The 25,508-nt window shown below is 46.2% G+C and overlaps 1 protein-coding gene across 3 annotated transcripts in view; it reads left to right on the top strand.

Annotated features, from left to right (window-relative positions):
- LOC8034339 (opioid growth factor receptor-like protein 1) overlaps positions 1–24,252 on the top strand; it is a 38,419-nt gene extending 14,167 nt beyond the window's left edge. For all 3 annotated transcript variants that reach the window (XM_040503551.2, XM_040503552.2, XM_029981354.4), the window contains 3 exons: positions 10,800–10,866; positions 12,415–12,563; positions 23,151–24,252. In XM_040503551.2, the coding sequence (XP_040359485.2) occupies positions 10,800–10,866; positions 12,415–12,563; positions 23,151–23,487 (553 nt within the window). In that variant the 3' untranslated portion in view covers positions 23,488–24,252. The remainder of the gene's footprint in view (positions 1–10,799; positions 10,867–12,414; positions 12,564–23,150) is intronic.
- Positions 24,253–25,508: the final 1,256 nt, after the last annotated feature.

The following is a 25,508-nucleotide window of genomic DNA, read 5'->3' as shown; positions in this document are numbered from 1 at the left end:
GTCCACATTCCTGGTATAACCCTCACGGCAAACTTGCGCATTTAAAGCCCATACTTATGGAGAGAAAAAGAAAATACAGTATAAGTGGCACCATTTTAGAAAACGCAGCTACAGAAATTCTAGAAAAGCAAAAAACAAAAGGAATGCGACACATACACTGTAAACTACGCTACGTAGGAGTGGGGATGGGATATGCAGGGTTCTGTTTTTGGGGGGTTTATTTTTTACCAATATAAAATTCAATTTCAAAACTTTTTTTCTTTTTTTTTATGGGAAGGGGGGGGGGGGGGGGGGGGGAGGGGCGGGTTGGTTGTCTTCGGTGTCAATTTTCGGTGTCGGACGTAACATCTGTCTTTATCGGGGCTTATGCTGAAAAAAAGAGGGGGCCTGTGAGACCCCAATCTGGAGAGAACACGTCCATGACCTCAATACCGGGAAAACGTTACGTGGCAGCGATAAGAAAAGGAAATGGGACAACGCGTGTCTGTTTCCCGATACAGCCTCGAGGTAAACACAGAACCCTAGTGATAAGTGATAAGGACCGTCAAGGGATTCGTACGGATTTGTCGAGGAAAAATAAAGACCCGGTCACAAAAATAAGTTGCACGATTCGTGGGCTCGGAAGTGATCCATCGAGCCTATTGCCGTCCCACCGTAGATTATTATTCGTCTATCCTCCCAAGAGTCCCCGATAAAGATATGTTTTGGGATACAAATTCATTTTACGTTTGTATGTCGCGAGTCATCGCATGCCACTGTATGACCGTCTTTGAGTGTAAGAGCTACAGCCATGTGAGGGGTGCGTTGTGACTCTCTGTTGCTTCTCAATGACGCGTTCTTACTTGCAGGCACGTAGTCAGGGGGGTGGCCCGGGAAGCCCGGGCCGCCTTCCCCCCCCCCCCCCCCCCTCCTTTCAAATCCTTAGTTTTGCTGGGACCTCCTCTCCTCCCTCCCCCATCTATGGTGTTTTGCCATGGGCGGGACCCCCCCAAAACGAAATCCTGGCTACGTACCTGCTTACTTGTATACTAGGTCGTCGGTGTTCTAAAAGTATAAGCCGTTCTGTAAGAGACTCTACATAAAACCACACAATTATAACCAAAAATTAAAGAAAATACATTTTTGGGGAGGTTACGTTCCATGCCAGCCAACGGCACCGAGACGCCTCAGAGGGGGCTGAGGATTAATCTCGACCACCTGGGGATATTTCTACGTGCAACCGCAATGGACCTTTTCCGAGAAGCGTTCTGCGCACGCGCGCGAGCGCCCGATGCCAAGCGGCGGAAGTCGGAACGAAAAATCGAGGAAATGCGGAAGGAGGCTGTATATCAGCAAATAGAACACGTAACTGCAGCATATATATAACTGTGTTACACAAAAAAAAAGAACGTCGACGGAAAGGAAAACACGACGTTTGGGTGGACGCCATGGATGCCCCTCTTTAAAGTCGCGTTGGGCAGGCGCCGCTGCTGAGAGAGTGAAGAAACTGGTAGCGTAGCTCCCATTATCGATTGGTAGCGCAGGTTGGTCACTTCCTCGATTTTTAGTTCGTGCAGCCACCGCCTGGTGCCGTCGGTTTGTGGAAAATGTCCATTTCAGTTACATGCCTCGGAAGTACTGAGAGGGAAAAATTGTAGACCAGTAGAAAGTATTAGCAAATACCGTGAAAGCCAATACTGGCAACTCCCGCGGAAAACGGGCGAAAAGTGATTGCAGCGCCCCTGGCGAGCTCGGAGTCTCCGCTGGCAGACAAATTCTCCAAAATGCATTGGTTTTGCCTATCTCCGTGACCAACGAAAAAAAATTGTCACAGACATTCGCTGCTTTGAAAGTTAAAAAAATGGGTGCCAGCTCATGAGTGAAGGACATTCTCTTCGCGTGGGAAAGATGTTACAGCTTTCTGGGTGCAATTTCGGAGTTCTCCCGAAGAAAACATTCTGTTACAACTTATGTAAGCCAAGCAAAACACGAATGTATGCCTTCGCGCTGTTTCGTGAAAAAGGGAAATGTACAAACATTTCAGAACATAGCTTCGTTTCAACTTTATTGGAATTCTTATCAGTCAATTCGTTTTGTCGTTGCAATTCCCATTTCTTATGAGTGTCTTGCTTATAACCGTTTCGTCGAACAGGCGAGCTGGCTAATCCCGTTAAGATCGTCTCCGGATGAAGAAGCAAAAGTCAATTTCGAACCACGTACGTTACGGCGATGTCAGTATGCTCCGAAAGAAGGCGTTGTGCAGATGCATATCTGACGCGATTATAGATTAACAAAAGCGGAGTTACGAAAAAAGCAGACTTCTCGCGCTTGCAAAGAAAGAAGGGGAGAGCGTCGTAGCCCTGCGAAAAAAGATGATTTCAGTCACGTTATTTACAGTGCACAAATTCCGATTGTTAGCGCGGGGACGACCAACATCTTCTGCTTCGCTGCATATTTACTTCTACGATAAAGGCCGACACCCGTTGAACCGTCTCCACTCTTTCCATTTTTGAGTCTTCTTTCTTTTATATTTTTGAGGCGACGCCACTCTGCCGCGTTATTTCTTCCTCCTGCTTATATGTTGCTGTGTATATTTTTTGTTTTCTTTCGCTTTTTTTTTTTTTTTTTTTTTGCCCTACGTGTAAACAATCGCGTATCCTTGCTTGGTTTGGCTTAGTTTTTACTCCCTTTCCTTCGCTTCGGCGCTTACTACCCCCTGTTTGTCTGCGCTAGGCCCGGGCATTTTGAGGGGTCCATATCACAAGAGAGAATGACATTTTAGCGAACGGCGACATTTGAGAGAATGGTCGTTTTAGCGAATACCGGGGGCGCGCGTTAACCCATCCGTCGCGCTGCGCTTTACGCCGCTTCGCGGCGACAGTCTGCGGCAACTCATTACAAAAATATGAACTCACTTGGCCCACCCGAAAACGCCGCTTCGCGGCGTCCGACTATTCGCTAAAGTGTCGTTCGATGAAACGTGGGCGTTCGCTAAAACGTCATTCGATCAAGTGAGTGCCTCCCCATTTTGAGGGCCGTCTGCGACTTTGCTGTTGTTGTTGTTTTCGTCCACTGTCGTCTGCGATAACCTCCTATTTTCGCCTTCGATTGAGTTTCTAATCCAAAATCGTCATTCGTGCTTTTTGATATTTATTAAATATATTAAGAAGTGTAAGCTCGTTACCCATTTTTATTCGAATTTTATTTGTGTACTCCGGCCGGCACGTCTGCTACGGGTCATCGTTTGTTGATCAACCGGCCGCATTCAAGAACAAGTTTGTGCGATGTGGTGGAAAATCTTTCTTCTGCTTCCTACGTCAACCTACGGACACCTACGCCAACAAGTACTTGAATGCACTTTTAAACTGCTTCGTCAAGCGAGCGAACGAACACCCCGCCAAAGTCACTGGAGTAAGACATTCGAAAGCAAAAAAAGGTTACTCACTGCTGCCTGCGACCAAAACATTTCTGCGACTCTTTTTTACCGGGCAGTGTTAGCTGCACTACGTTATTTATTTCCCCTGTTTTGTTTTTAGTTCGTACCTACGCCACGAAAGCAAATAAAGAAATGTACAACAAGCAGCTGAAAAATAAAAAGGGACGCTTTCTTCTTTTTTCATTAGTTTCGTCTGTTGCTTCCGCTTTGTTTGTCGTGACCTCAACACCGATGGCGACCATCAGCTATTCATTTGCTGCTTCCCATTTTTCTTTCTTTTTTTTTCTATAAGCGCGGCAACGATCGTCGTCGTTGAAATAGTTTTTTGCTAGCTTCTTTGTTTTATTCCCCGTTGTTCGCTTCTCTTTCCCGTTTCTTCTTATTTTCGTCGGGAATGGCGACACCATTTTTTCAAAGTTCGGAAAGTGTTTGCACGTTCATTTTTATCCTTACTTTCTTCTTTTGTTTTTATGCTCCGGCAGCTCGTGCCCTTGCTCTGGTAATATTAACATGTCGTTTTTGCATGTTTTAACGATTACGACGTAGTTCGAGTAGCTAAACGCCTTTTTTCCGCTTCCCCGACGCGTTTCAAACGCGTGTGATCCCTTGAGAGGCGTTTGAGACCGCTAGATAAACTGCCCTATCTTTGTTTATGCGCGCGTTGTTATTCGATTGTCGTTGCAGTTGCGATCAGTGGATTCCGCTTTGCAAGCGAACTGACCGTAATAAATTGTTTCTGCTGTTAGGGTGACGATACGGGGCTTGTAAAGCTCGAGGACGTCGCGACGACTGCTTCCGTAGACTCCGAGTCCGCTAGAGGCGCCACTGTCACGTTCGCCGCCGCTCCTATGTGTTTTCGGAGGAGTTTCCAGTATTGGCGAAGCTATATCGTATTTGGTATTAGCTTCTATATGAGTCGCAGAGCCCTGCGCGGGTAGCAGTTAGATCATCTGCATCCGACCCTCATCCGCGGACTTCGTATCTGGATCCGAACCACGTCCGCCATGTTCTAATATAATTGTATCTGCATCCGATCCACATTCGCAGAGTTTGTATCGGCATGCGAATCCGATCTGCATCCGCAGACTTTATATCCGTATCCGAACAGCATCCACAAAATTCGGAACCGCATCCGACCCTCAATCCGCGCATTCATTTTACTTCATAACCAAAAACGTCTGTATGGTATTTGCAACTTTCACGGCCTATACGGGCGCACTGGTGCCTATCAAAACGGCTGTCATCTGGATGATCGTTGTAGAATAGCGGTACGAGGCTGGGTCTGCGACGCGTAAGTAATTCTAGTTTTGCTATATACGAGGAGTATTAGAGCCTTACGTTATTTTTTCACCCCAGGAAGGTGTAGGCAAAGCCATTTATTATGAGGCCGATCATCCAAGAGCTAGGGAGCGCGATTCTCACACCGCGGTACCACCATCGCTGAAAGTTGCGAATCCTATAAGCCGTCTGCTTACCTTGTACTAAGAACTCTTCGTGTCAGAACACGGTGAAAGTCATTTTATCGTATTTTGTTTTACCGTATTTATAAAATAATCGATCATCCTTCCAGAGAGATTTCGCATCGCTGGAAAAAAATTGCGGTGGCTCGGCTATGCCAGGAGATACGTAGCTTGAGCTTATGCGCACAACATCAGAGGCGCTATCAAGCGGCTCCGGTGCAGCGTCAGACTTGGCTGCTGCGCAACGGAGGCACACAGCTGGGCACGCGGCGGCGCCAGTGCGTCTGCCGCGGCTATGACGTCACTTCTCTGGAATGCGCAGACCGGCGAGGCGCGCGCGGCGGCGGCGGCTCCGGCGCGCCAGCTGTGGCCGTGTGACGTCACTGCTCCTCGCGCTTGCCCAGCACGGCTCTTTGGGAGCCACGCGAAACTGCTCAACCTCGGCCAGTGTAGCTCACGCTACAAAATGATCGCAGTTATAAAATCGTCTTGAGAGTCCGTGACACTATTTGTTGCAATGGAACGCGTCTCCGACTGGTGTGTTTACCGCGTCCAAAAAAGTGGTCCCTCGATTTCCGCCTGATGACGTCATAGAAGTGTCACGCTGCCACCGGTCACGATCCTGGCGGTATTTCAGCAGCGGTGGTGGATGTGGCAGACGCCTGTCCCTCCGCATGTCGCTCTCCAACCTGACAGTCCACGGAAGCTTGGACAGCCAGGAGTTGGGACGCCGCGACGACAGCGACACTCGCGTTCGGTAGTGCTTTTCGCCAACTTTTTTACGACCAACCGCCAGGATCGCGACATCCGGCAGCATGTCGCTCCGGCTTCTGTGACGTCATTTGTTGCCATTTCTGTACCACTCTCGATGTATGGGCGGAATAGGACGCTAAACACACCCGTCTGAGACGCCCTCCAGGCACGATAGTGACTCCGTGACTCGAAGACTCTGTCCAGAAAATGCGCTCAAAAGGAAGTGAATTGTAATATTTATTTTCTTTTTTGCTTTGTACAACCCACTTCAAGCAGACGCATATTTTATAAACATGAAAATTAAGGAAGGACAGACTAATAACACTGTGTCAATTTATTTAGGACAAACAATGAAAAAGTGGGTAAGGACAGGCGCTGCACTTACCGCAGCTAAGTACTCGTGTACATATACGGTGAGGCGCGAGTACGCCACTGGGAAAATATCATAATATTCAATAATGGCAACACCTCATATCGGTTTCAGTTTTAAACACGAACCCTCAACTGCATGCTCGGAACCGTATACTTAAAAACAACTCAGTGCCAACTGTCGAGAAAAAGAAAACGCACAAAAACGCGACGTGTCATTTGTCGAGGTTGCTGTTAGAAGAAACAGAATATCGTCAACATAGACGGACTCCGACATGGTTCGCTTCTCTTATTGATACCAGCTAATGAGAAGTCTCCCCTTACGAAAATGGCAGATCTGGACTTATATAAAAAAAAGCAAATATGGATATATAAAAAATTGGGCAGATCTGGCCATATCAAGCACATCAGTTTATATAAGCCTTATATAGCCAGATCTGCCCAATTTTTTATATACCCATATCTGGGTCTGCCAAATAGGGGTATATCTGCCTCCCATATCAGGTTTTTTTTTTTTTTTTCTATTCTTGCAGATTTGTTCTTAAAAAAATCATGAAAGCTACACTTATGTGGTTTCTGCGGGTGAGTTATACTCCCAGGAGGACATTACGTGGGCGCTAAGCTGTGTGATTACTCGGCTAATTAATTAAAATTCACTTATTAACTTTTCAATTAGTGAAAATAGACATACGGTTCCAATAAGCCGCTAGCGGGGCGTCGTCCAAAATGCCTAAATCAGACATTTTCAGAAAGACTTTCAGCGCGTGAGAAGTGTGGTAGTGCACTAAAGTAACCACTCGTGGAGCAGGTACAAGGCTAGCGGTTTCGGTAAGGCGCCCGCGCAATTTTTCTCTCTTACCTAGCCCCAGCCTTGTACCTGGTCCACCAGTGGTAACTTCAGCATACTACTGCGCTTCACACGCGCTCAGTCTTTCTAAAAATTACTGGTTTAGGGGTTTTGGACGACGCTCAGCAAGTTTCTAATGAAACTATGTGCCTATTTTCACTAATTAAAAGTTAATTATTGAATTTTAATTAATTACCCGACTTATCGCAAAGATTAGCAGACTACATAACGTCCCCCTGGGCGTATCACTCTCGTACAAACCGCATAAGTGCAGCGTTCACGGCTTTTAAAACAAATCTGCAAGAATAAAAAAAAACAAAGACGGTATCTTCCATGCTGGTAGTTGACTCTTCGACCCTCCACAGCGGAAGCAATGGTAAACTGTGCCGCGCTCGGCTGTAGCAATTACCCGGTATCCCGACGATCGTTTCGTCGGCATGAACCGCGAGACAGTGTCCGTCAAGTTAGAGAAAGTACAAGCGGGAGGAGAGGGATACGCCCGCGGATGACCGAGTTAGCGGCGCGCATCTCATAGCGGCGAGCAACGGCACTTTTCTACCGTTGTTTACGTTCGCGCACGCCTTTGCATCCGCTTTTGCCCATTCGTGCAGTAGATGCCTTTTACCTATCGTTACATAACGCCGATAACGGCGATAGGTCGGCGGTGGCCCCGCGTGCAAGTTCGCCGAGACGCCGCCGTCAGGGGATCGGTTTGTGCCGTCCGCGAGACGCTAACCCTTGCAAGGAGCGAAAGTATCTTGGCATGCCGGTTAGGAAACATCATAATGTAAAGCCTGAGTCAATGAGAGTTGTCCGTTATTTGATTTATCCTCATCCCAGGGTTTAGATTATGACGGTAACCTAGCATTGTTTACCAGTATTCAAGCGACTCGTAAAGCCGCTCGTCAAATTTTGGAAGGCGTAATTAAGAGTGTGCTGCTGTTGTTTTTTGGCGACACGTCAAAACTTTGTCGGCGGCATATCAAAACTTTCTGCTTGTAGCGCAATCGCACTAATGCCGAAACATTCTGCACAATGATTCTCCCGGCTGCCAGGAGATAGACACGGCCTAAATCTAGAGGTAATCTGGAATACATTTAGGAAAAACGATCAATTGTCACGAAGTAGGTTGCAGCGCACTTACGTTGACGAGACGCGACTTGAAAGGTGTTATCCAAGGGAGATGTCGACACGGCCACGGTAAAACCACCACTCGAACACAGAAACGCGAAGGTGCCCGTGAAGATTCAACACGATGTAGCACAAGCTGTCGTTTGTAGAACCGAACACTAAACGCATCACAAAACATTCTTGGGCTTCTTTGAAGAAATCGCTTGCAAAAGCAGTCATACACAGCAGCCACACAGGGAGAATTCACACGCCAAACTAGGTCCGGCTAAACGCATTCCGAGATCGGGAACGGCTAATGCGTCATCCCTCAAACCACGTGACCGCTCGACTTTTACAACGCTTTCAGCTTAGGGAGAGAGAGAAAAGGATCAAGGGAGAGGCCAAAACGGGGTTTCACGAACAAAAGGCTTATCTTACGGGGCCGCAATGAGGGGATGTGTCACTTGTAACGAAGGTTGACAGTGCTGTGAATGCTATGTGTGGCCTTGGGCGCCAGGCAGGTGCGATGTCCTGCTTTGTCACCAGATTCTAAACTGTAGTCACGTGACCCTAACCGGAGACACGATTAACCTAAAACACGCGTAGCGTCTACCCTGCTGTCAATACCGAGTGAACATACAGCTCTATGAAGTCTAGCTTTTGAACTCAAAACGATGCGAGTTTCATGATATTATGTTTTACGCTGTATAAACCATATTATAATTTTAAATAAAAAAATAAACGCGACAATTTTTTGGTGCATGATGTCGACAAATAAATAAATAAATAAACATGTATATATATATGTTTACCAATAAATTTAAAATCATGTGTACACTGTTTCAAATTTTTTTATGAACGAGTTACACATAAAATACCACGGACAGCACATCTTCCGACTTTCAACACTCGATGAATCGCCGACGCTCTCAAACGAACTGATGCGATGCTACGCTAACGGTTTTGAAAGAGCTGCGTATTGTACTCCGGGCACAACGGCTTCCGTTCGAAGGGAAAAGGATTCGGGACGGCGAAGTAGCGTCTTGCATCTTGAGTAAGCTAACGGTTCGTGTTTAGCCGCTCAATTTAGCGGTGAAATATTTAAAAAAAATTTGTTTCACTGCCAGATTTCGCGGGAAAATTAACGTCGCGTGACATACGTACCAATTCAATGTCTCGCTAAATTTAGCGGGGCGGTTACACCGATGGCGACGCCAACGCCGCTTAATTTGGAAACGGGTGCCTAAGAGCTGCGACTAAAATCCATTGTTTGATTAAGTCGCGTTCCGATCGCACTACGTCATATTGTCACACATCAAACATACAACCAAATTTCATTTGTCTTTCAATCTTCAAATTGCGCAATTGATTAATTGGTCCAAATACCTGGAATAACTTCACTTGAAGGATGTTAACAATAGTTAACCAATTACATGAGACTCATGCAATATAGATCAATCAACTAGTGCCTTAGCGAGTACATATAACTTGTTGCTTCCACAACTGAAACGGGCCCATACATCATTATCTGGGGCTATATTTGCACGCGTATATGGTGATATATGCCCGTATTTACGCACTTATACGGCCAGATCTGGCACTATTTGCCCACCTATATGCCGAAATACGGCCGTATTAGCTCCCATATCTGGCGAAATACAGCCCTATTTGACTGCTTATATTATCATATCTGGCCACATATAAAATATATCAGGGCCATATCTGACATTTTCGTACGGGTCTCTCCGTTGGTGCGCTCAATGCTGGGGTGGCATGCACGAACTGCACTACAAGACTGTGGTGCGGAGACTCGGGCTGGCGCAAATTCCATTACTCCAGAGGATAGAATTCAGTCTCCTCGATTTACTTGTAGGCGAAGAAGCCACGTGCAGGCTTCTACTTTCTTGTGGCTTGTACGTTTTGAGTGTTCCTTGCCCAAAGAACGTCTTCCGCTCTTTCCCTGCGAAACACGAACACACTTTCCCGAGGTGGCTGATGCTCCTGCATTCTTTACGTTTTAGGGACAGCATTTTTTGGCGAGATAGAACGTTCTAAAGCGATCTTTAGTAAGAATCAAATGTTTCTTGACGTAAAGATCAGTTTTCTCTCCAGTTGGCCTCTTATCTAAGAAAGTAGTTCTTCCGCAATACCTTCGACGATTCACTTCATAGTATTACTCGCTTATTCACCCTACACTGTGCGGTCGCACACGTTGATTAGCTGCATCGGCAAAAATGTGGATCCGGACCCACGGATATCAGCGTTCGATCAGCATCCGCAGTCCCTGGCATCCGCGTCCGATCTGCGATACAGTATATCTGGTTCATTGTTATCCGCATCCGCCAGTTTACTCGGGATATCCGCGGGTAATCCGCGAACATGCAGGGAGACTGTATATGAGCACCGCGCGTGGGTCTACAGCCTATTGACAAGAGCATACTTTGATTGGGTTTGACATAAACATTAAAAATGTCAAAAGAATATTGCCCTTAGATGATTGAGATCTTCGGTGGCGATCTCAGGATCAGGAAACATTTCTTGATTCTGTGATCGCCACAGAACCATCTAGGGCAATATGTTTTTGTTTTTTTTTTATTACTCGCAAGTGTTTGTCTTTCTTACCCAGGTTAGTTCATCGCATAGGAAAGGTCCATATAGTCCCTCACGTGTTTTATTTATGACCAAAATTTCTTCTCATGTTTATAGCGATTCGTTGGTACCTTGTTTCAAGATGCTCACAGAATTCAATGCTCCGCAGAATCCGCATTACAGGGACGACCGTTGTCATATAGGACCATGCACCGCGGCCGTTGTCGTCAAGTTCGTTCTCTTCTCGTCGTTCTAGGTTGTTTCCCACCAGAGGGAAATCCACCAATCCGGCCTGCCAGCGACTGCAGCTTCACGAGGCTCAGGTGGGAATCGCACTTCCAGGACGAGGATCACTGGACAACGGTCCATTTTATATCCCCACTTCGGGCTAATCCAACCTTCACCTTCTACAACAATATCAAAATCAAAGCACAGGAAGACGACGAACGCCATGACATGGCGCTTCTTGATCATCCACATTGAAGTATAGACTGTTTTATAATAGATCAACATTTATCGAAGGAAATGACAAAAATTGTATTTGATAGGAAAAGAAAGTCTCTTTAGAAATTCGGTGCAGGAGTCGATGATTCGCAGACTTTTCGCTTCTTCGGTTTCTTGACGAAACGTCGGCTGTTATTCTAAGAATTACAGGAAGTTGATTCTACAAGCTTCAACTATAGCTTTGCAAGTGTAGGCAGTATTTGAACGTCAGCATTAAAAAAATTACAGGAAGATCCAGTTGTGGATTCCTGGGGAATCCGTTAGCATGACCCTTGGGAAACGCCACAGACGTCCCTCTTTTGGAAACGCTAACGCTTACCCCTCCACTCCTTTCTTTTGGCTTTCTCTTTGGCTTGTATTTTTTGCTGCCTCTTTTTGACCTCATTACGGGGCCAGTGTTAGCGTTTCTCAAAGAGGGACGTGTTTGGCGTGTCCCAAGGGTTATGCTAACGGATTCCCCAGGAATCCACCAATGAATCTTCCCGTAATTTTTTTTTTCACCCCTTTTTGTACTCTGCCTGTCCGAGTACGTCGACGCTCTTGGATATGGTCATCCATATCACTCGTGGAAAGGACCACATCCATACCACTTGTGGAAGGAACCGCATCCATATCACTCGGGGAGTGAACCGCATCCATGGTTTTAACTACACACGCACATAAAAGCCCCGCACCGCTACTACGAAAACCCAGAGCGAAGAACAACCGGCGACAGCAGTGCGGCAACTGAGCACGCCCGCATTCCACTGCGCTGCGGTGGAACACCATAACAAAGCCGCAGTGCTGAATGAGATGGCATCATCAGAGAAGGCCAACGCTGGGCACAGATAGAACTCGACGATTGCGCCAACGTTCGGCTTCAACTCGACTCGAAGCCGAGCGCTGACGATGCACTCGTTTCAAATTTGTGTCCAGCGATGGCCTACTCTGATTAAGCCATCTAATTCAACACTACGACTTTGTTATATAGAAGGTGTTGCGCGGCGCCTCCTCCTTTTTGGTACCGCGCCAGCTGTGCGCGTAATTTTGCCGAAAGCAAAAGGGCCCGTTTTTTTACGAAAACCGGGCGGTGTCTGTCAGTTTGTCAGCGCCGGGGAGACAGGGAAAGGTTGACGCGTGCTCACGTCAGCGCTTCTGACCAATGGCAGTTTCGAACGCGACAACTGACAAACGAAAGACACCGCTGTTGTTTGGTCGAAACGAGCGTTCTAATGCCAACGCATAAAATAACTTTTATTTAGTCGTTGTTTCGCTGTTCTAGCTCACGAACCCGTGCCATAAGAAATAGGGGTTCAATGAAACTGTTGACATAAGCCGTGTTTGTCACCATGTTTTTTTTTTTTTTTTTTTAATTTACCTGGACGCAGGGCATGAAGCAGGACCCGGTGGTCCAGGCCAGGCTGATGCGGTCTTACAAGATGATGCTCGACTTCTTCGGTCTGGAGCTTCTGGATGAGGCCAAGGGCGTCGTGGACAAGGCGCCCCATTGGGAGATCAGGTTCCTCAACCTCAACAGGTAACAAGCTCACTGGCACGCAGCCTTGTGAAGGGCCTTTCTTTCCATAATGACCACACCAAGCGGCGAAAGCGCGAAGTGTAATTGGCACATCAGGGACGGGAGTTGCGCTATCTTTCTTCCGGACAGCATGTGGTTCGCTCGCTTTCGCCGCTGCGTGAGGAAGGCCTGCGCGTATACGCAGAACTCTTCTTGAAAAGGTTCATTACTGGTTAGTAAATTAACCGACGCTAGCTCTGTGGTTAAACACGATCAAAGAAAGTCATTTCAAATCACTTTATTTTGCCACAAACTGACATTTCTGACAGCGGAGTGCGAAAAGAATTACAGGGCAGCGATTTGATGGTCGAGGCAAATTTGTAGAAACAACGGGGCTGATTATTTATGAATGCGATCACATTTGTCGTTGCACACCGCCAAATATAAGCAGGGAAACTGATCGCATTGGTGCATATACGTCGTGATGTCAATTTTTCCGCTATCTTTAGCGGGGAAACTCCCCCTCTAAATCCTTGTCTTTGAGGTCACCCTAGAGTTTGTCCTTGAGGTCGTCCTAGACGTTGGTCTTAACGTCGTCCTCTGGGACGTCGTCCTAGACGTCGTCTTGGATCACGTCCTCTAGGGCAGCCTCGAGGACGACCTCTAGGAAGACCTCAAGGACAACGTTCTAGAAACGACCTCAAGGATGATCTCTAGGGCGACCTCAAGGACGACGTCTAGGACGACCTCCAGGACGACGTTGAGGACGACTTCAAGGTCGTCAGGTCCTTCGAAGAGGGTGCGAATGTGAAGGAGTGCGTACTGCCGCTCCGCATACGCGCGGCGCGATGGGGTGCAAGCACAGTGAGCTGAAATGGTTTACTGCGCATACCGAGTGCGCATTACGGGGCCAGAATATACATAGCTGAAAATCTTGATTAGTGGCTTAATAATGCTATCCCATTAAAAGCTGCATGTTTGCAGCTCGACCGGTTCCAACGTCCTTATCATGGTTAGAGCGGAGAAGGTATAAAATAAATATACTTACCCGTATACGTACCATAGATGAAGAAAGAATAAAACAATTGACACAGGGACAACACAACCACATCTTTCATGACTTAAAGGAGCTGTGCAACGATATTCAATTGGAATGTTTTTCTCTCTACACGAGCTTACTGGCACACCTGGGACTCAAGGATACTCACACGCAACGCCATTGGCCAAGAAACTCCTTTGTTGTGGTGTAATTTCAAGGACAAAAGCGATCATCTTCATTCAATTTCTCCTTTGCAAAATTTGATGACGTAACTCGGGGATTGCAGTACACCCAAGTGACGATATTTGAATGCGGTTCATAGATTGGACCCGAGCATTGCGTGGGCACTCGACTTGGGCTCGTGACAATTGCTAGCTCGAGAAGCATTCGGGTAGTGACCCGTGTCCAATCGCTGCAACGACGACAACAGCCGAGCCATAACAATTGTCTGGAACTCAGCGCGTGTCCTGCGCTTTGCCAACCCCAGCGCGTGGCTATGATCAACACTGGCGGCATATAATCGGCTCCAGATCACGTGGCCGCTTGTTCTGGCTGCGAGTTGAGGGGGTGAACGCTGCTCGTTTTTCTTTAATTTTTTTCTGGGACTTCTATTGCGTGGGGTGAAAAACGAACGCGTGTTTCATAGGTCATTAACGTTAGGGATCCGTTTTAAGCGGTATTTGTGCACAGTACAAAAATTGTTGCATCGCTCCTTTAAAGCGGTCATGAAACGATTTTCCTACTTCTTCCTCAGCTTTACTCCTCAACTCAAATGCGAATGGTGAAATCACGTCGTCGTAATATTTTTCGGCACCGGTGCGATGACTCCTACCTTCCACCGTGCTTTTTATGCACACCATCGAACTTGTCATTCCCCAGTGTCAATAAGTTCCGTCAGGGCACTCATTGGCCACGAACGCGAATCGAAATATTCGTCGACGGATTGATTGTTGACGAGCGCATACGTCCGAGTGACGCAGTTCTCGTGTCCAATGCGTGAGCTGGGCTCTGCTGACGTCGGTTTGGCGCCGGTGACGCGCTTTTGGAACCGCGGATGTATCCTAGTGAAAAGGCGGAGAGCTTTCGAAGGCAAGAAGGTACAAAATAGTCCGCTATATTTTCAAATGCTCGTACCGAAAAGCTGGCTTTTGACTTTCTAGCCTCTTTCGTTTGGCCAACTAAACGATATGCGATTAGTAAAGTCCCAATCTAAAATCATTCATTTCAACCCAAAATTCGTTTCATGGCCCCTTTAAACCAACACGCTCTTCATCCATGGCTTAAACCAACATGCTCTTCTTACAAGCAAGCAGCCGTATAGACGCTTTGCAGCAGCTGTGCATGGACGCCGCCATAACTGACCTTCAGTTTTTGTTTCCTCTTATTCCGTTTATTTCACTTCATCATTACCATAGCAGGCCAGGTTATTGGCATATTAGATTCAACTGTGTCCTTTTCTAAAGCATCAACCTTCGTACAGGATCGTCAACTACCGTTTCAGTTGCTTGGCATCTCGGTAAGACAAGAGAAGGTCAGCAATGGCGGCTGTAATTTGGCGCGTGTGTAAAGCGTCTATACATACATATGGTAGTTTTTTTTTTTTAAGAGCAGATAATTTGTGTTTATTGGACAAGATATGCATATATACACATACACGCACATGTGGGGAAAATGAAACAAACACATTGAAGTTTATTAATCCTGAAAAATCTATTATATATAGTTTTTTATGATTAATAATAATTATTTCACAACCTACCTGAATTAAGGTAGGTCCTAAACAGGTAGCTAGACCGTTGTCCAGCTACCTGTTCTTCTGAGTATTCAGGAGAACAGGTAGCAATTGTGTCTAGGTCTCAAAACCATAGTTTGTTCTGGAATGGGAAAGGGCCAGGTGCCAATGACGCGATGGATATTCTGATTAATTTATTTTTAATTTTGAAATATTAAGCATAACTTTGTTGTTCTTTTTTCTACCGAACGTTTATAAGTGTCAATTAGTCTACTTGAATACACCTCGAATGCATTAACGATTTTATGTTAAAAAAATGGGGGGGGGGGGGGGGGGGGGGGGGATAGTGGTGATCACAAAGAACGTTTTCAATTATGCGGACAGGTTCCTGTTTTTTATGACAGGCGCATTTTGTTTACGTTACTTTTTGTGGTCGTCCCCTATACTGGATGGGAGTGGCAGGGTCAAATAAAAAAAAGTGAATTGTTAAACGATGTTTTTCTTTAAATGCTAACTGGCAGGAGATGTTTGTGCTTATTCACTATGCCCACAATTCTGGAAAGTTTCTGCATTAACATTTAAAGACATATATTCAGAAAACATTACGGCTAGAGGCTTAATATTCTGAACACACTTTATTGTGCTGAACCCTAAGACTAAATTTATTATAAAACTAACTTGAGATCCAGGTCACTGGAATAGAACTGCCTTTGTTTTGCCGTGTTAACGACCAGTTAGTCAGTATCTGTCCAGAGTTTTAATTTATCCAGAAAATATTTTCTTTAATAGAAATCACACCACCGTAATATCAGACAAAATATGTTGGTGTAATCAGTGTACATAATAAATTTTGTCGAAGGTTCATTGTTTAAAGTATAATTTAAAGGGATACTGAACCAAGGAATTCGGTGTCCATAATAAGTGGCGCACGTTCTTTCCACGAGCCAGCAGCCGCCGGTGTCCGCGAGCACAGGCAACAAAAATGACGTCACAGACCTCCATTCGTGGTTGAGATGACAGTGAAATGTATGGGCTTCGGACCAAAGGAGAATAAAGACAAGTTTTTCACCTACACAGTGGTGCCTGGTGTAAAAAGTCAGCGATGAATTGGTCTAACAAGCACGTAGCTTTCACTTGTAGAGATGAAAAGCCTGTCTTTATTCTCCTTTAGTCCGAAGCCCATGCATTTCACTGTCATCTCAACCACGAATGGAGGTCTGTGACGTCATTTTTGTTGCGTGTGCTCGCGCACACCGGCGGCTGCTGGCTGGTGGAAAGAACCTGCGCCACTTATTATGGGCACTAAATTCTTTGGTTCAGTATCCCTTTAACGTGTATAAGCAACAACAAAGGGCCGAGAATACTTCCCTATGGAACACCCGAAAAAATGCGCTGCATAGTTAATATGTAGTCTCCAGTCTGAATATACTGGGACCGGTGTTGCAAATAAATTGTGATGGGTGATAATACGATGCCTCGTATACCATAACAATATAAATTATCTAGAACTATTTTATGATTTATTCGATCGATACTTTACTTAAATCTATAAATATTCCTAACGTTAAAAGCTTTCTCTCGTAATGTTCTAATATTATCTCCTTATGTAGAAATAAAGTTGTTTCTTTAGATCTATGCCTTTTGAATCCAAAATGAGATTCAGTCAACAAACAATATTTAAAAAAGGTGAGAAATTGAAAATACCATATTTTTTATGGGCTTAGAAAACACAGGAAGTATGGAGATGGGGCATTAATTACTCATCACTTCTACCGCCGCCTTTAAATATAACAGTGAATTAAGAAAGCTTCATTCTTTCGGGCAAAACACCGGACGACAAAATGTACAAATCCGATATGCAAGACAGCAAAAAATAAATTATCAATTTTATTCGTTTCAATAAGAAATCCTCGCAGGAATGACTACGAGTATTCTTCATGTTCATAAACACAGAAAGAAATTCGACTGTATCGAACAATTTTTTTTTCGTTGGTGAATTTATTTGTCGCGGCACTGTTATAAGCAAGCCCCCAGCTCTTACAAAAGTATCATTAAACTTGTTTACAAGCTCTATGCCTGAAATACTCTTATCGTTAATGGTGATATTAGTAGTAACCCTATTTCGAGATCGGCTGTGCAATAAACAATTTTATAGCTTCCATACTTTATCAGGATGTGTCAAACAAGGCACATCAAATAAATAGGTAGAATACAGATGTTTGGCTTGTCTTAACTGAGCGTTGAGGAAATTTCTGAACTTTTTTTTCAATATTTGCCGAGCTTCACTTCGTCTCGTGTTTTTATAAACTGATTGCAAAGAAAGTTCTTTTTTAATAAGTTTTAGATGGTGGGCATTGACCCATGGCTTTATTTTTATTAGAATGTATTTTTTGTATGGAAAATAACTGTCTACGGTCAGCTTTATCTGTGACAAGTTCAGAGACCACAAGTGAAAAAAATTACATTAAGATGCATGGTGGATTCTTAGGGAATGCATTAGCATGACCGTTGGAAACGCCACACACGTCCCTTTTTGATAAACGTTGACGCGTCAAGCTCCCCTCTCCCCCCGTTGCTGACAAACTGACAGACACCGCCGGGTTTTCGTCAAAACGAGCCCTTTCGTATTCAGCGAAGTCACGCGCACAGGTGGCATGGAGCCAGAGAGAAGGAGGGGCCGCGCAACACCTCCTATATAACAAAGCCTTAGTGCTGAATGAGATGGCGTCATCAGAGAAGGCCAACGCTGGGCACAAAATGGACACGACGACTGCGTCAACGTTCGGCTCAAACTTGACTCGAAGCCAAACACTGACGCAGCACTTATTTCCAATATGCGTCCAGCGTCGGCCTTCTCTGATTACGCCGTCTCATAGAGCACTGCGGCTTTGCTATCAGGAGGTGTTGCGCGGGTCCCCCTCCTCTCTGACTCCATGCCAGCTGTGCGCGTGACTTTGCCGAAAACGAAAGGGCTCGTTTTGCCGAAACCCCGGCGGTGTCTGTCACTTTGTCGGCGCCGGGGAAAGAGGGAGAACTTGACGCGTGCTCACGTGAAGGCTTGTACGGGCATTCGCGTTTGAACGAGTTTGAGTGCGTTGCGGCGTCCTTGCGGGCAGGATTCAGGAGAGGTCGCTTGCGGTACGACGCGCGCCTTCCCGCGACGCTCAGTAGCGCAACGCAAGCGAGTAGAGACCCACTCAACTTTCCGAAGCGTTGCGGCGCGTTCGACCAATCAGAAGCCGAGAGGGGAAAGGAGGGTCACTCGCGCCACTCGGCGAGGCTTATCCGGTTTTCCGCTCGCAGAACTTGCTTTTTCGTTTTGGGGAGCAGTGGGGACTGCTTTTTACAAAGCTGCGACGGTTCAGGCTTAACAGGATGTCGGGGAAGCCAGCGGAATTGTCCCAAGATCAAACACTTCGACGCTGTCGCTGGGTGCTGCCATGTTGCCGTAAATTTCGCTCACTATTGGTGAGCCGCTAGTGACGATAATATGTTTTATTGGCTCTTGAATGCGGTTGACCCCATGTCAACGCAACTGTGCGTACAAGCTTGGCGCAAGCGCTCTTCGCAACGCAACGCGTTCGCTTGCAGCTACGGAACGCGCCGCGTTCAAACGCAGATGTGCGTAGCACGCGTCACCTCTCCCCTTCCTTCTCTTTCTCTTCCCGGCGCCCACGAACGAAAGACACCGCCGGGTTTTCGTAAAAACAAGCGTTCTAATGCTTACGCATAATTTTTTTAAAGACATTTAAGCATTTAATTGAAGTTGTGAATACGAAAGCGTTAATGTCCGCTCCCTGAGTTCATCTGCGGTGTACAGGCATGGACGGCCACGTTTCGCTACGGCCGAGGTTGCAGTTCAGGCGCCGCAAGGTTCCTCGGCGCCGAAAGGAGCAGAAAGCGCCGCAGCGGCAGCAGGGAGCGAGGCGGTGTGCCGCGCAGACGGAGCAGGAATTTCCTACTCCCCCCTCCCCCTCCCACCCCCTCCCTGACGCGGCGGCAGCGCGCCAGCCACGCTCACCCTTTTACCGGCGCACGGGCCGCAGCGCCAGGAACAGCTCCTCTCTGTGGGGTGGCGTTCCCTGGAACTATGACGCGTGTCCGGAGATACATAGGGGAGAGGGCAAAAGTAAGCAGGCGAGCAACAGCGCTACTCTCTCTCTTTCTCTCTACCTGTCTCTCTCCAGTATCACGTCGCAGACTTTTGCCTATCTCAAATATTCTACTCAAGATACTGTACTTCAATTCCTTTCGGTAGTAATTTGATATCTTGCAAATGCGTTTGATCGAGAGTATTTGCTATTCTATCTTAAATACATGTTTCAATAACTTTAACTCATTACCTCAAATGCATTTTTCAATCTTTAAAAACATTTGAGCGGGAATATTTTACAGAAATTCGGCACACCCCCCGCGCAAAATTAAACCAATTGCAAATTTGAAGCGGAAACGACCGAACACTGAACTGGAAACAAGCCAGGACCAAAGACTCAAAATGCCAACAAAAACACGAAGAGAAGGAAGTAGGAAAAAAACACCAAAAAGACGCAAGATATATATATATATATATATATATATATATATATATATTTTTTCTTTTTTGTTAAGGCAAGAACAGTGATATTCCTACCCTTTAATAAGGCTGAAGAGTGCAACAAGGCAGGGAATAAGCTACGAGCAGGACGCCCTCTCGAAATGCATGAGTCCGCCCAAAGTTGTAAAACTTTCTGAACTGGCATGTTAAAGCTTAGTATGGAAAAAAGAAAAAAAGAAGTCGACAAGCGTGAGAAAGACAGCATTGCCTTTGGTATCTTTTCATTTTATTTCATTTATTTCACCTTAAAGGCACAGTTAGGGCATTACATAAAAGGGGGCAGTTTAAAACCATAAAACAAGAGAAAAACGCACGAATAGAGAATAATACAAAAAAGTGTGGTAAACGTTATACAAAATAGAAAACAGCAAAATAGTACTCACATAAGATGCGTTTGAAGAGCACTTAGGAACGCAGTAGAGTAAGTAAGTAGGTAGGTAACTAAGTAAGTAACTAAGAAAGTAGGTAGGTAACAGTAGGTAACATATAAATTATGCCAACTGGTTCCATTCGGAAATGGGGAGAAGAAGGAAGGATTCATTCATTGGTCTTACCGAAAATTCGTTTGATAGCACAAGAGTTATTGAGGCGAGATGATATTCTTTCGGGGGGGGGAGGGGGGGGAGGGGGAGGGGGGAGGGGGGAGGGGGGGAAGCAGTGAGCCCTTGAGGTTTGAGCAGTGATAATAAATTTTGCGAAGGAGGCAGAGTCGGGAGAGTTTCCTTCGGTAGTGCAAAGGGGTTAGACCGAGTTTATTTTTTAACGTAGAAACACTGGTGAAACAATCATATGATGATAAGATGAAACAAGTCGCCCGGTTTTGCACTGTTTCTAAGGTATGGACAAGGTGTGATTGATTGGGGTTCCAAATCGATGCTGCATACTATAGTTTAGGTCTAATGCACGTTTCCTAAGTAATTTTTCGAACGTGTGGAGGGGCCTCTCGTAAGTTTCGTCTGATGAATTCAAGAGTCTTCGATGCTTCTGCAGAAATGGTTTCAATGCGGGTTTTCCAAGAAAGGTTAGTAGTTAATCTGATACCAAAATATTTGGCACCATGTAAAAAGTAAGGGCCATGAGCCCTTACTTTTTAAAGTTTAGTCATTCATAAACGCAGCGTTTGAGATACCCTATTCGAAGAAGGCGCGGCAAGTGCCATGCCTACAGACTAAGTGTACACTCCTTGTTATTGTCATTCTTTTGCATATTGTGGGAACCATGGGGTTCCCTATATCCCTATCCAGGCCTAGCTTTGAGCAGGCCGTGGGAGTCGTCGTTACCAATGGCGTCGATCTACCGGATACAAGAAACCGAGGCCGAATTCCCCGAAGGGGCCGGCGCTCCCTTGCCCACTTTGGGTGAATGTGCCACCGGCGCACCCTTGAGAGTTATAATGCTAGCGGCCTCCCCGGGCCCGTCCATTCTTCGAGGCTACATAAGCTGGCCCCGAAGGGGGGCCAGGGGAAGGGAGGAAGTGGCCGAGTGGGCCAACGCGTCTCAGCTCGGAGCGTCGAGCGAAAGCTTGCGCTGGGAACCTCCTGGGTTCGATCCTCGCCGCCCCCGCCCGTTTCGATCTGGATGAGTTTCGTACCGGCACGCGTTCGTGTGATCACTACTGCGTGATGGACGTTAAAAATCCCAGGTTAGCGGTTGTACCGCACTGGCTAAATTTCTCATCTGCAGCTAAGAGACCGATTACCCGTTGAGGCGCATCTCCATCAAGGCTGTATAAACATAAAGAGCAAGCCAATTTTTTGGGGGGGCCAGGGGGCAGGGGCTCTCGTCGGAGGAGGCCCTGGCTCTACGCGGCTCGGTTTTTCTTTGTGGGCCTCCGACTTTCCTTGAATCTGTCTAATGCGGCAGCGCGGGAAACCAACCGGGTGATACTGCCAATTGGGTCAGCACCAAGACTTTTCATGTCAAAGAGCGAAGCGTGTTGGCATTTCAGTCAATAAAAACGTCTTTATCCGGACCCAAGGAACCTTCTGTGTTTCTAAGTGGTATCCCCCAAAGCGGAAATCCCACAATATATAATTTTTTTTTTAATGTAAACTTCATATATAGCGACTACGGCGCTTAGTAAAACGGGGGATAAAGGAGGTGCAAATTATAAATCCATCAGATGTTTGGCTCATTTGTCTGAAAAATATAATATTGTAGCATGCACTATACTCGGCGTCATCTATTGCGTGCTACGATGCCAAGGCCAGCGTAACGGCTACAGGGTTGCAGCCCTGCGTTGCTTTGAAATTACTTGGCTTTATCTTGCGTCTCACTCAAACGCGCTCGCGCAGCTAGCTTTGACAAAGTTGGAGTACTGTGGAAACTACGCTAACCTTAGTGACGCACTAAATAGTTGACGCCGAGAAGAGATCTGAAAAGAAATTGTTCAAACATTTGTTAACGGCGGGCGCGTACACGTTGGTAAGGCGCGGGCTCTTTTATCGCCGAGAACGGTTTCGAGACAGATAACACACCCTGCGGCGTCATGAGCTTTGACAAAGTTGGAATACTACGGATGCTGGACGGAGCCTTGACAATGTAGCAGAAAGGTGTTGTCTATTATTGTGAGAAGAGTACTACAATTTTGTTGTTTCCTTCTGTTGCAGATTCGAGTGTTACTGAAGTCGATGCAAATTAAAGCAATGTGGAAGTATCTTCGAAAGTAATTGAATTACGTTTTTAAGTATTTGTACTCCACTCAAGATACTCTGCAGTGAAAGTAACTTGAGTAAATCTAAAATACATTTTGAAGCTAGTATTTTGTAACTCACCTTAAATATATTTGTCAAGTATCTTGTCCAAGACTGAATTTCGCGTGGTAAATATCGCGAGGAACATATAGAATGTTCCCATAATTCGTTGCGCGCTTCATATGCGGTTTTTTCGAATTTTTGCAGAAAGTCCAGTGAATATCGGAAGGCAGGACAGAGCAGTCACCATCGACGTCAGTTTTGTTAGGCCTGCTCTTCCCTGACGGTTGCTACGTCGCAGGGCACGCCGATGTATCGATCACCGGTAGTAATCACTGGCGTCGCCATTTTTCGCTTCGCAACCAATGAGATTGAATGATTAGCCGATAAGAACACTGTATATCGAATCGCGAAGAACAACATAGTAAACCCCGCCTTGCGTTCTATATCATCCTACGTCGATCATTGGTGCAGCGAGAGTGTATACCAATGCCAACCATAGGGCAAGATCCGAGAGTTCTTAAAGCTAATTTTTCCGTTTCTTTGACAGGAGCTTGCACAACTCGATGCGCATCACTCGCATCCTCAAGTCCCTGGGTGAAGTCGGTCTGGAACACCTCAAGTACCCGCTGGTCGAGTTCCTTCTCAAGCAGGTGCTCAAAGAGAAGACGCTGTCCAGACTTGAGGATAGCCTGCTCACGTACTGGGTGCACACGATACGGAGCGACAACGACCGCCGCTTCCTGTTGTGCGTCGCCGAGGCCGTGATGGACAAGTTCGTGCCGGACGCTGGACAGCTCATTGAGGACCGACGCTCCAAGGAAGACGAGGACAAAGATCGGACTCTGCTGAGAAGTGCCCTGTTGCCGGCGACGCGGTGCACTTAGGCCTCGTCGCGCGTGTAACCTGCTGGGAGAATCCTTGCGGGAACTGATCGACTGACTATATATCACTGCCAGTAGGGGAACGCAGGGACGTCTATCAGCTGTCCCGCCTCCAGCTAGATAGCGTTTGCACTGACGTCACATCGCGTACTTTTGGCCACCATGAAAGGGAGAGACAGGGAAGCGGCTTTAGTATCAATTATGAGTAACAAGTTAATCTTCTATCATCTTCTGGGAGGGGAATACCCTACTGAAAAAAGAATTATATGAATTTATTTCTGATATGTTTATTGGACACATTTCACATATCAGTTTCACATGTCACATAAAAGTTTGAGCTAGGCTAGTGACGCTAGGTACCACCCGATCCATATGCTACAAAAATACTTTTATTTGCTCACGCCATCATTACATTTCAGGCACCTATTATACACATTACGCATACCACTAGCATCAGCTGAACATATACATTTAGCGCCATACACATACACGCCACAAGAAACATGAGTGCAACAGGACACCTGATAACTACTTCTGAGTTCTGCGTTTCCGCCTTTTGTGCTGGTCGTTTTGAAGTTATGGTTTTTTTCGGTGACCACCTGAGCAATACATAATATTTCCAGCAGGCTGATTTGTTTTCAGCAATGTCATACCTCTGAGAGCATTTTGAGCGGCTCATGGGATGAGTCTCTTAGTAAAAATTTAACGCTGATTGCATAATTAGTTGAAAGCCAATAAAACAAGCCGCTCCACTGCGGTTCCAAGTCACGTGTTTGCTTCCCCGCACGGCACGTCGTATATTGAAAAAATTACTATATGAATTTATTTCTGATATGTTTATTGGACATGTTCGCATTATCAGAACTGATATAGCATATCAGTTTTTGGATATTTCATATCAGTGTCATATGTCGCATATCAGTTTTAGATATTATCAGTTCTTTTTTTATATTACATATCAGTTCTTATATAGATTCATATATTTTTTTTCAGTAGGGTATTGACGTCTGGTCAAATCTGAGAGACACAGAAGAGGATACTGGTAAGCGGGGAGCTCCTTCCTCCCCTCTTCTCTGATGGCCATATGAGCGCTCTTTGGATGACGTCATGTGCAAGCCAGGAAAACATTTTGATAAATTGTGACGGCCTGGAGCTGAACCGGTTGGTTTGACATGCTTCCTTGAATACCAGCTGAACGTATAGGGAAAGCGAATGAGAGGAGAAACAAAGAACCACACTGCTGGACTATCAATTTTCAGTTAAATTCAGAAAGCGTTTATTGGCCTTAGGGAAGGAAGGGAGGGGATCGGACCGGTAGCTTACGAGCTTGGATCAAGGCCGGGGAAGGCGGTTTTGGGGACTCATAGATAGATAGGTGGTGAGCCCCGCCTTGTGAATAAAATTCAAAACAGAGGTCATGACAACTCGACGTTTGTCGGGAGGACCCTCAGGATGAGTCCATTCCTCTAGGCTGGTGACATCTGGTCGTACGTGCTTCCCTCTGATCTCTTACAACTCTGGGCAAGCCCAAAGGAGGTGGTACTGGTCGACAGGACTGACAGGGTCGTTGCAGAAATTGCAGTGGGATGCTGTGGGTCGCGTAGACCAACGTGCCATGCGCGCCGGTGTGCATGTTGTGTTTGTTACGATCCTCTGGAGCAGCACCGTGTTTCCCGTGCCCATCCCTCTCAGGAGCTGATCTACAGAGGGAGTCAATGCCGCCCTCAGGGCGGCATTGACTCCCTGAGGTTTTTTTGGCTAGTTGCTTCGCCTCCTCGGGATCGTAGTCTGGTTCATCGCCATCTTCACCGAGCTCCGGCGCGAGCAAGTACCTCTGATCTTGTAAGTGACTTTGCACACCCTTCGGCTCGCAGGGGATATCTAGCTGCGCGCGAGCCTTAGAGTGAGCTTGTTCATGGCCCTGTATGTCCGCGTGGGCGGGTATCCATGACACTTCGATGGTTGTGTCCTCAACAAGTAGTTGAGTATCAACCTATCTATCTATCTATCTATCTAATGAAAAA

The sequence above is a fragment of the Ixodes scapularis genome, unplaced genomic scaffold (genome assembly GCF_016920785.2).
Source record: "Ixodes scapularis isolate PalLabHiFi unplaced genomic scaffold, ASM1692078v2 PGA_scaffold12__126_contigs__length_90152505, whole genome shotgun sequence".
Classification (NCBI taxonomy): domain Eukaryota; kingdom Metazoa; phylum Arthropoda; class Arachnida; order Ixodida; family Ixodidae; genus Ixodes; species Ixodes scapularis.
The sequence above is the reverse complement of the archived record's forward strand: the minus strand, read 5'-3'. Positions and strand labels throughout refer to the sequence as shown.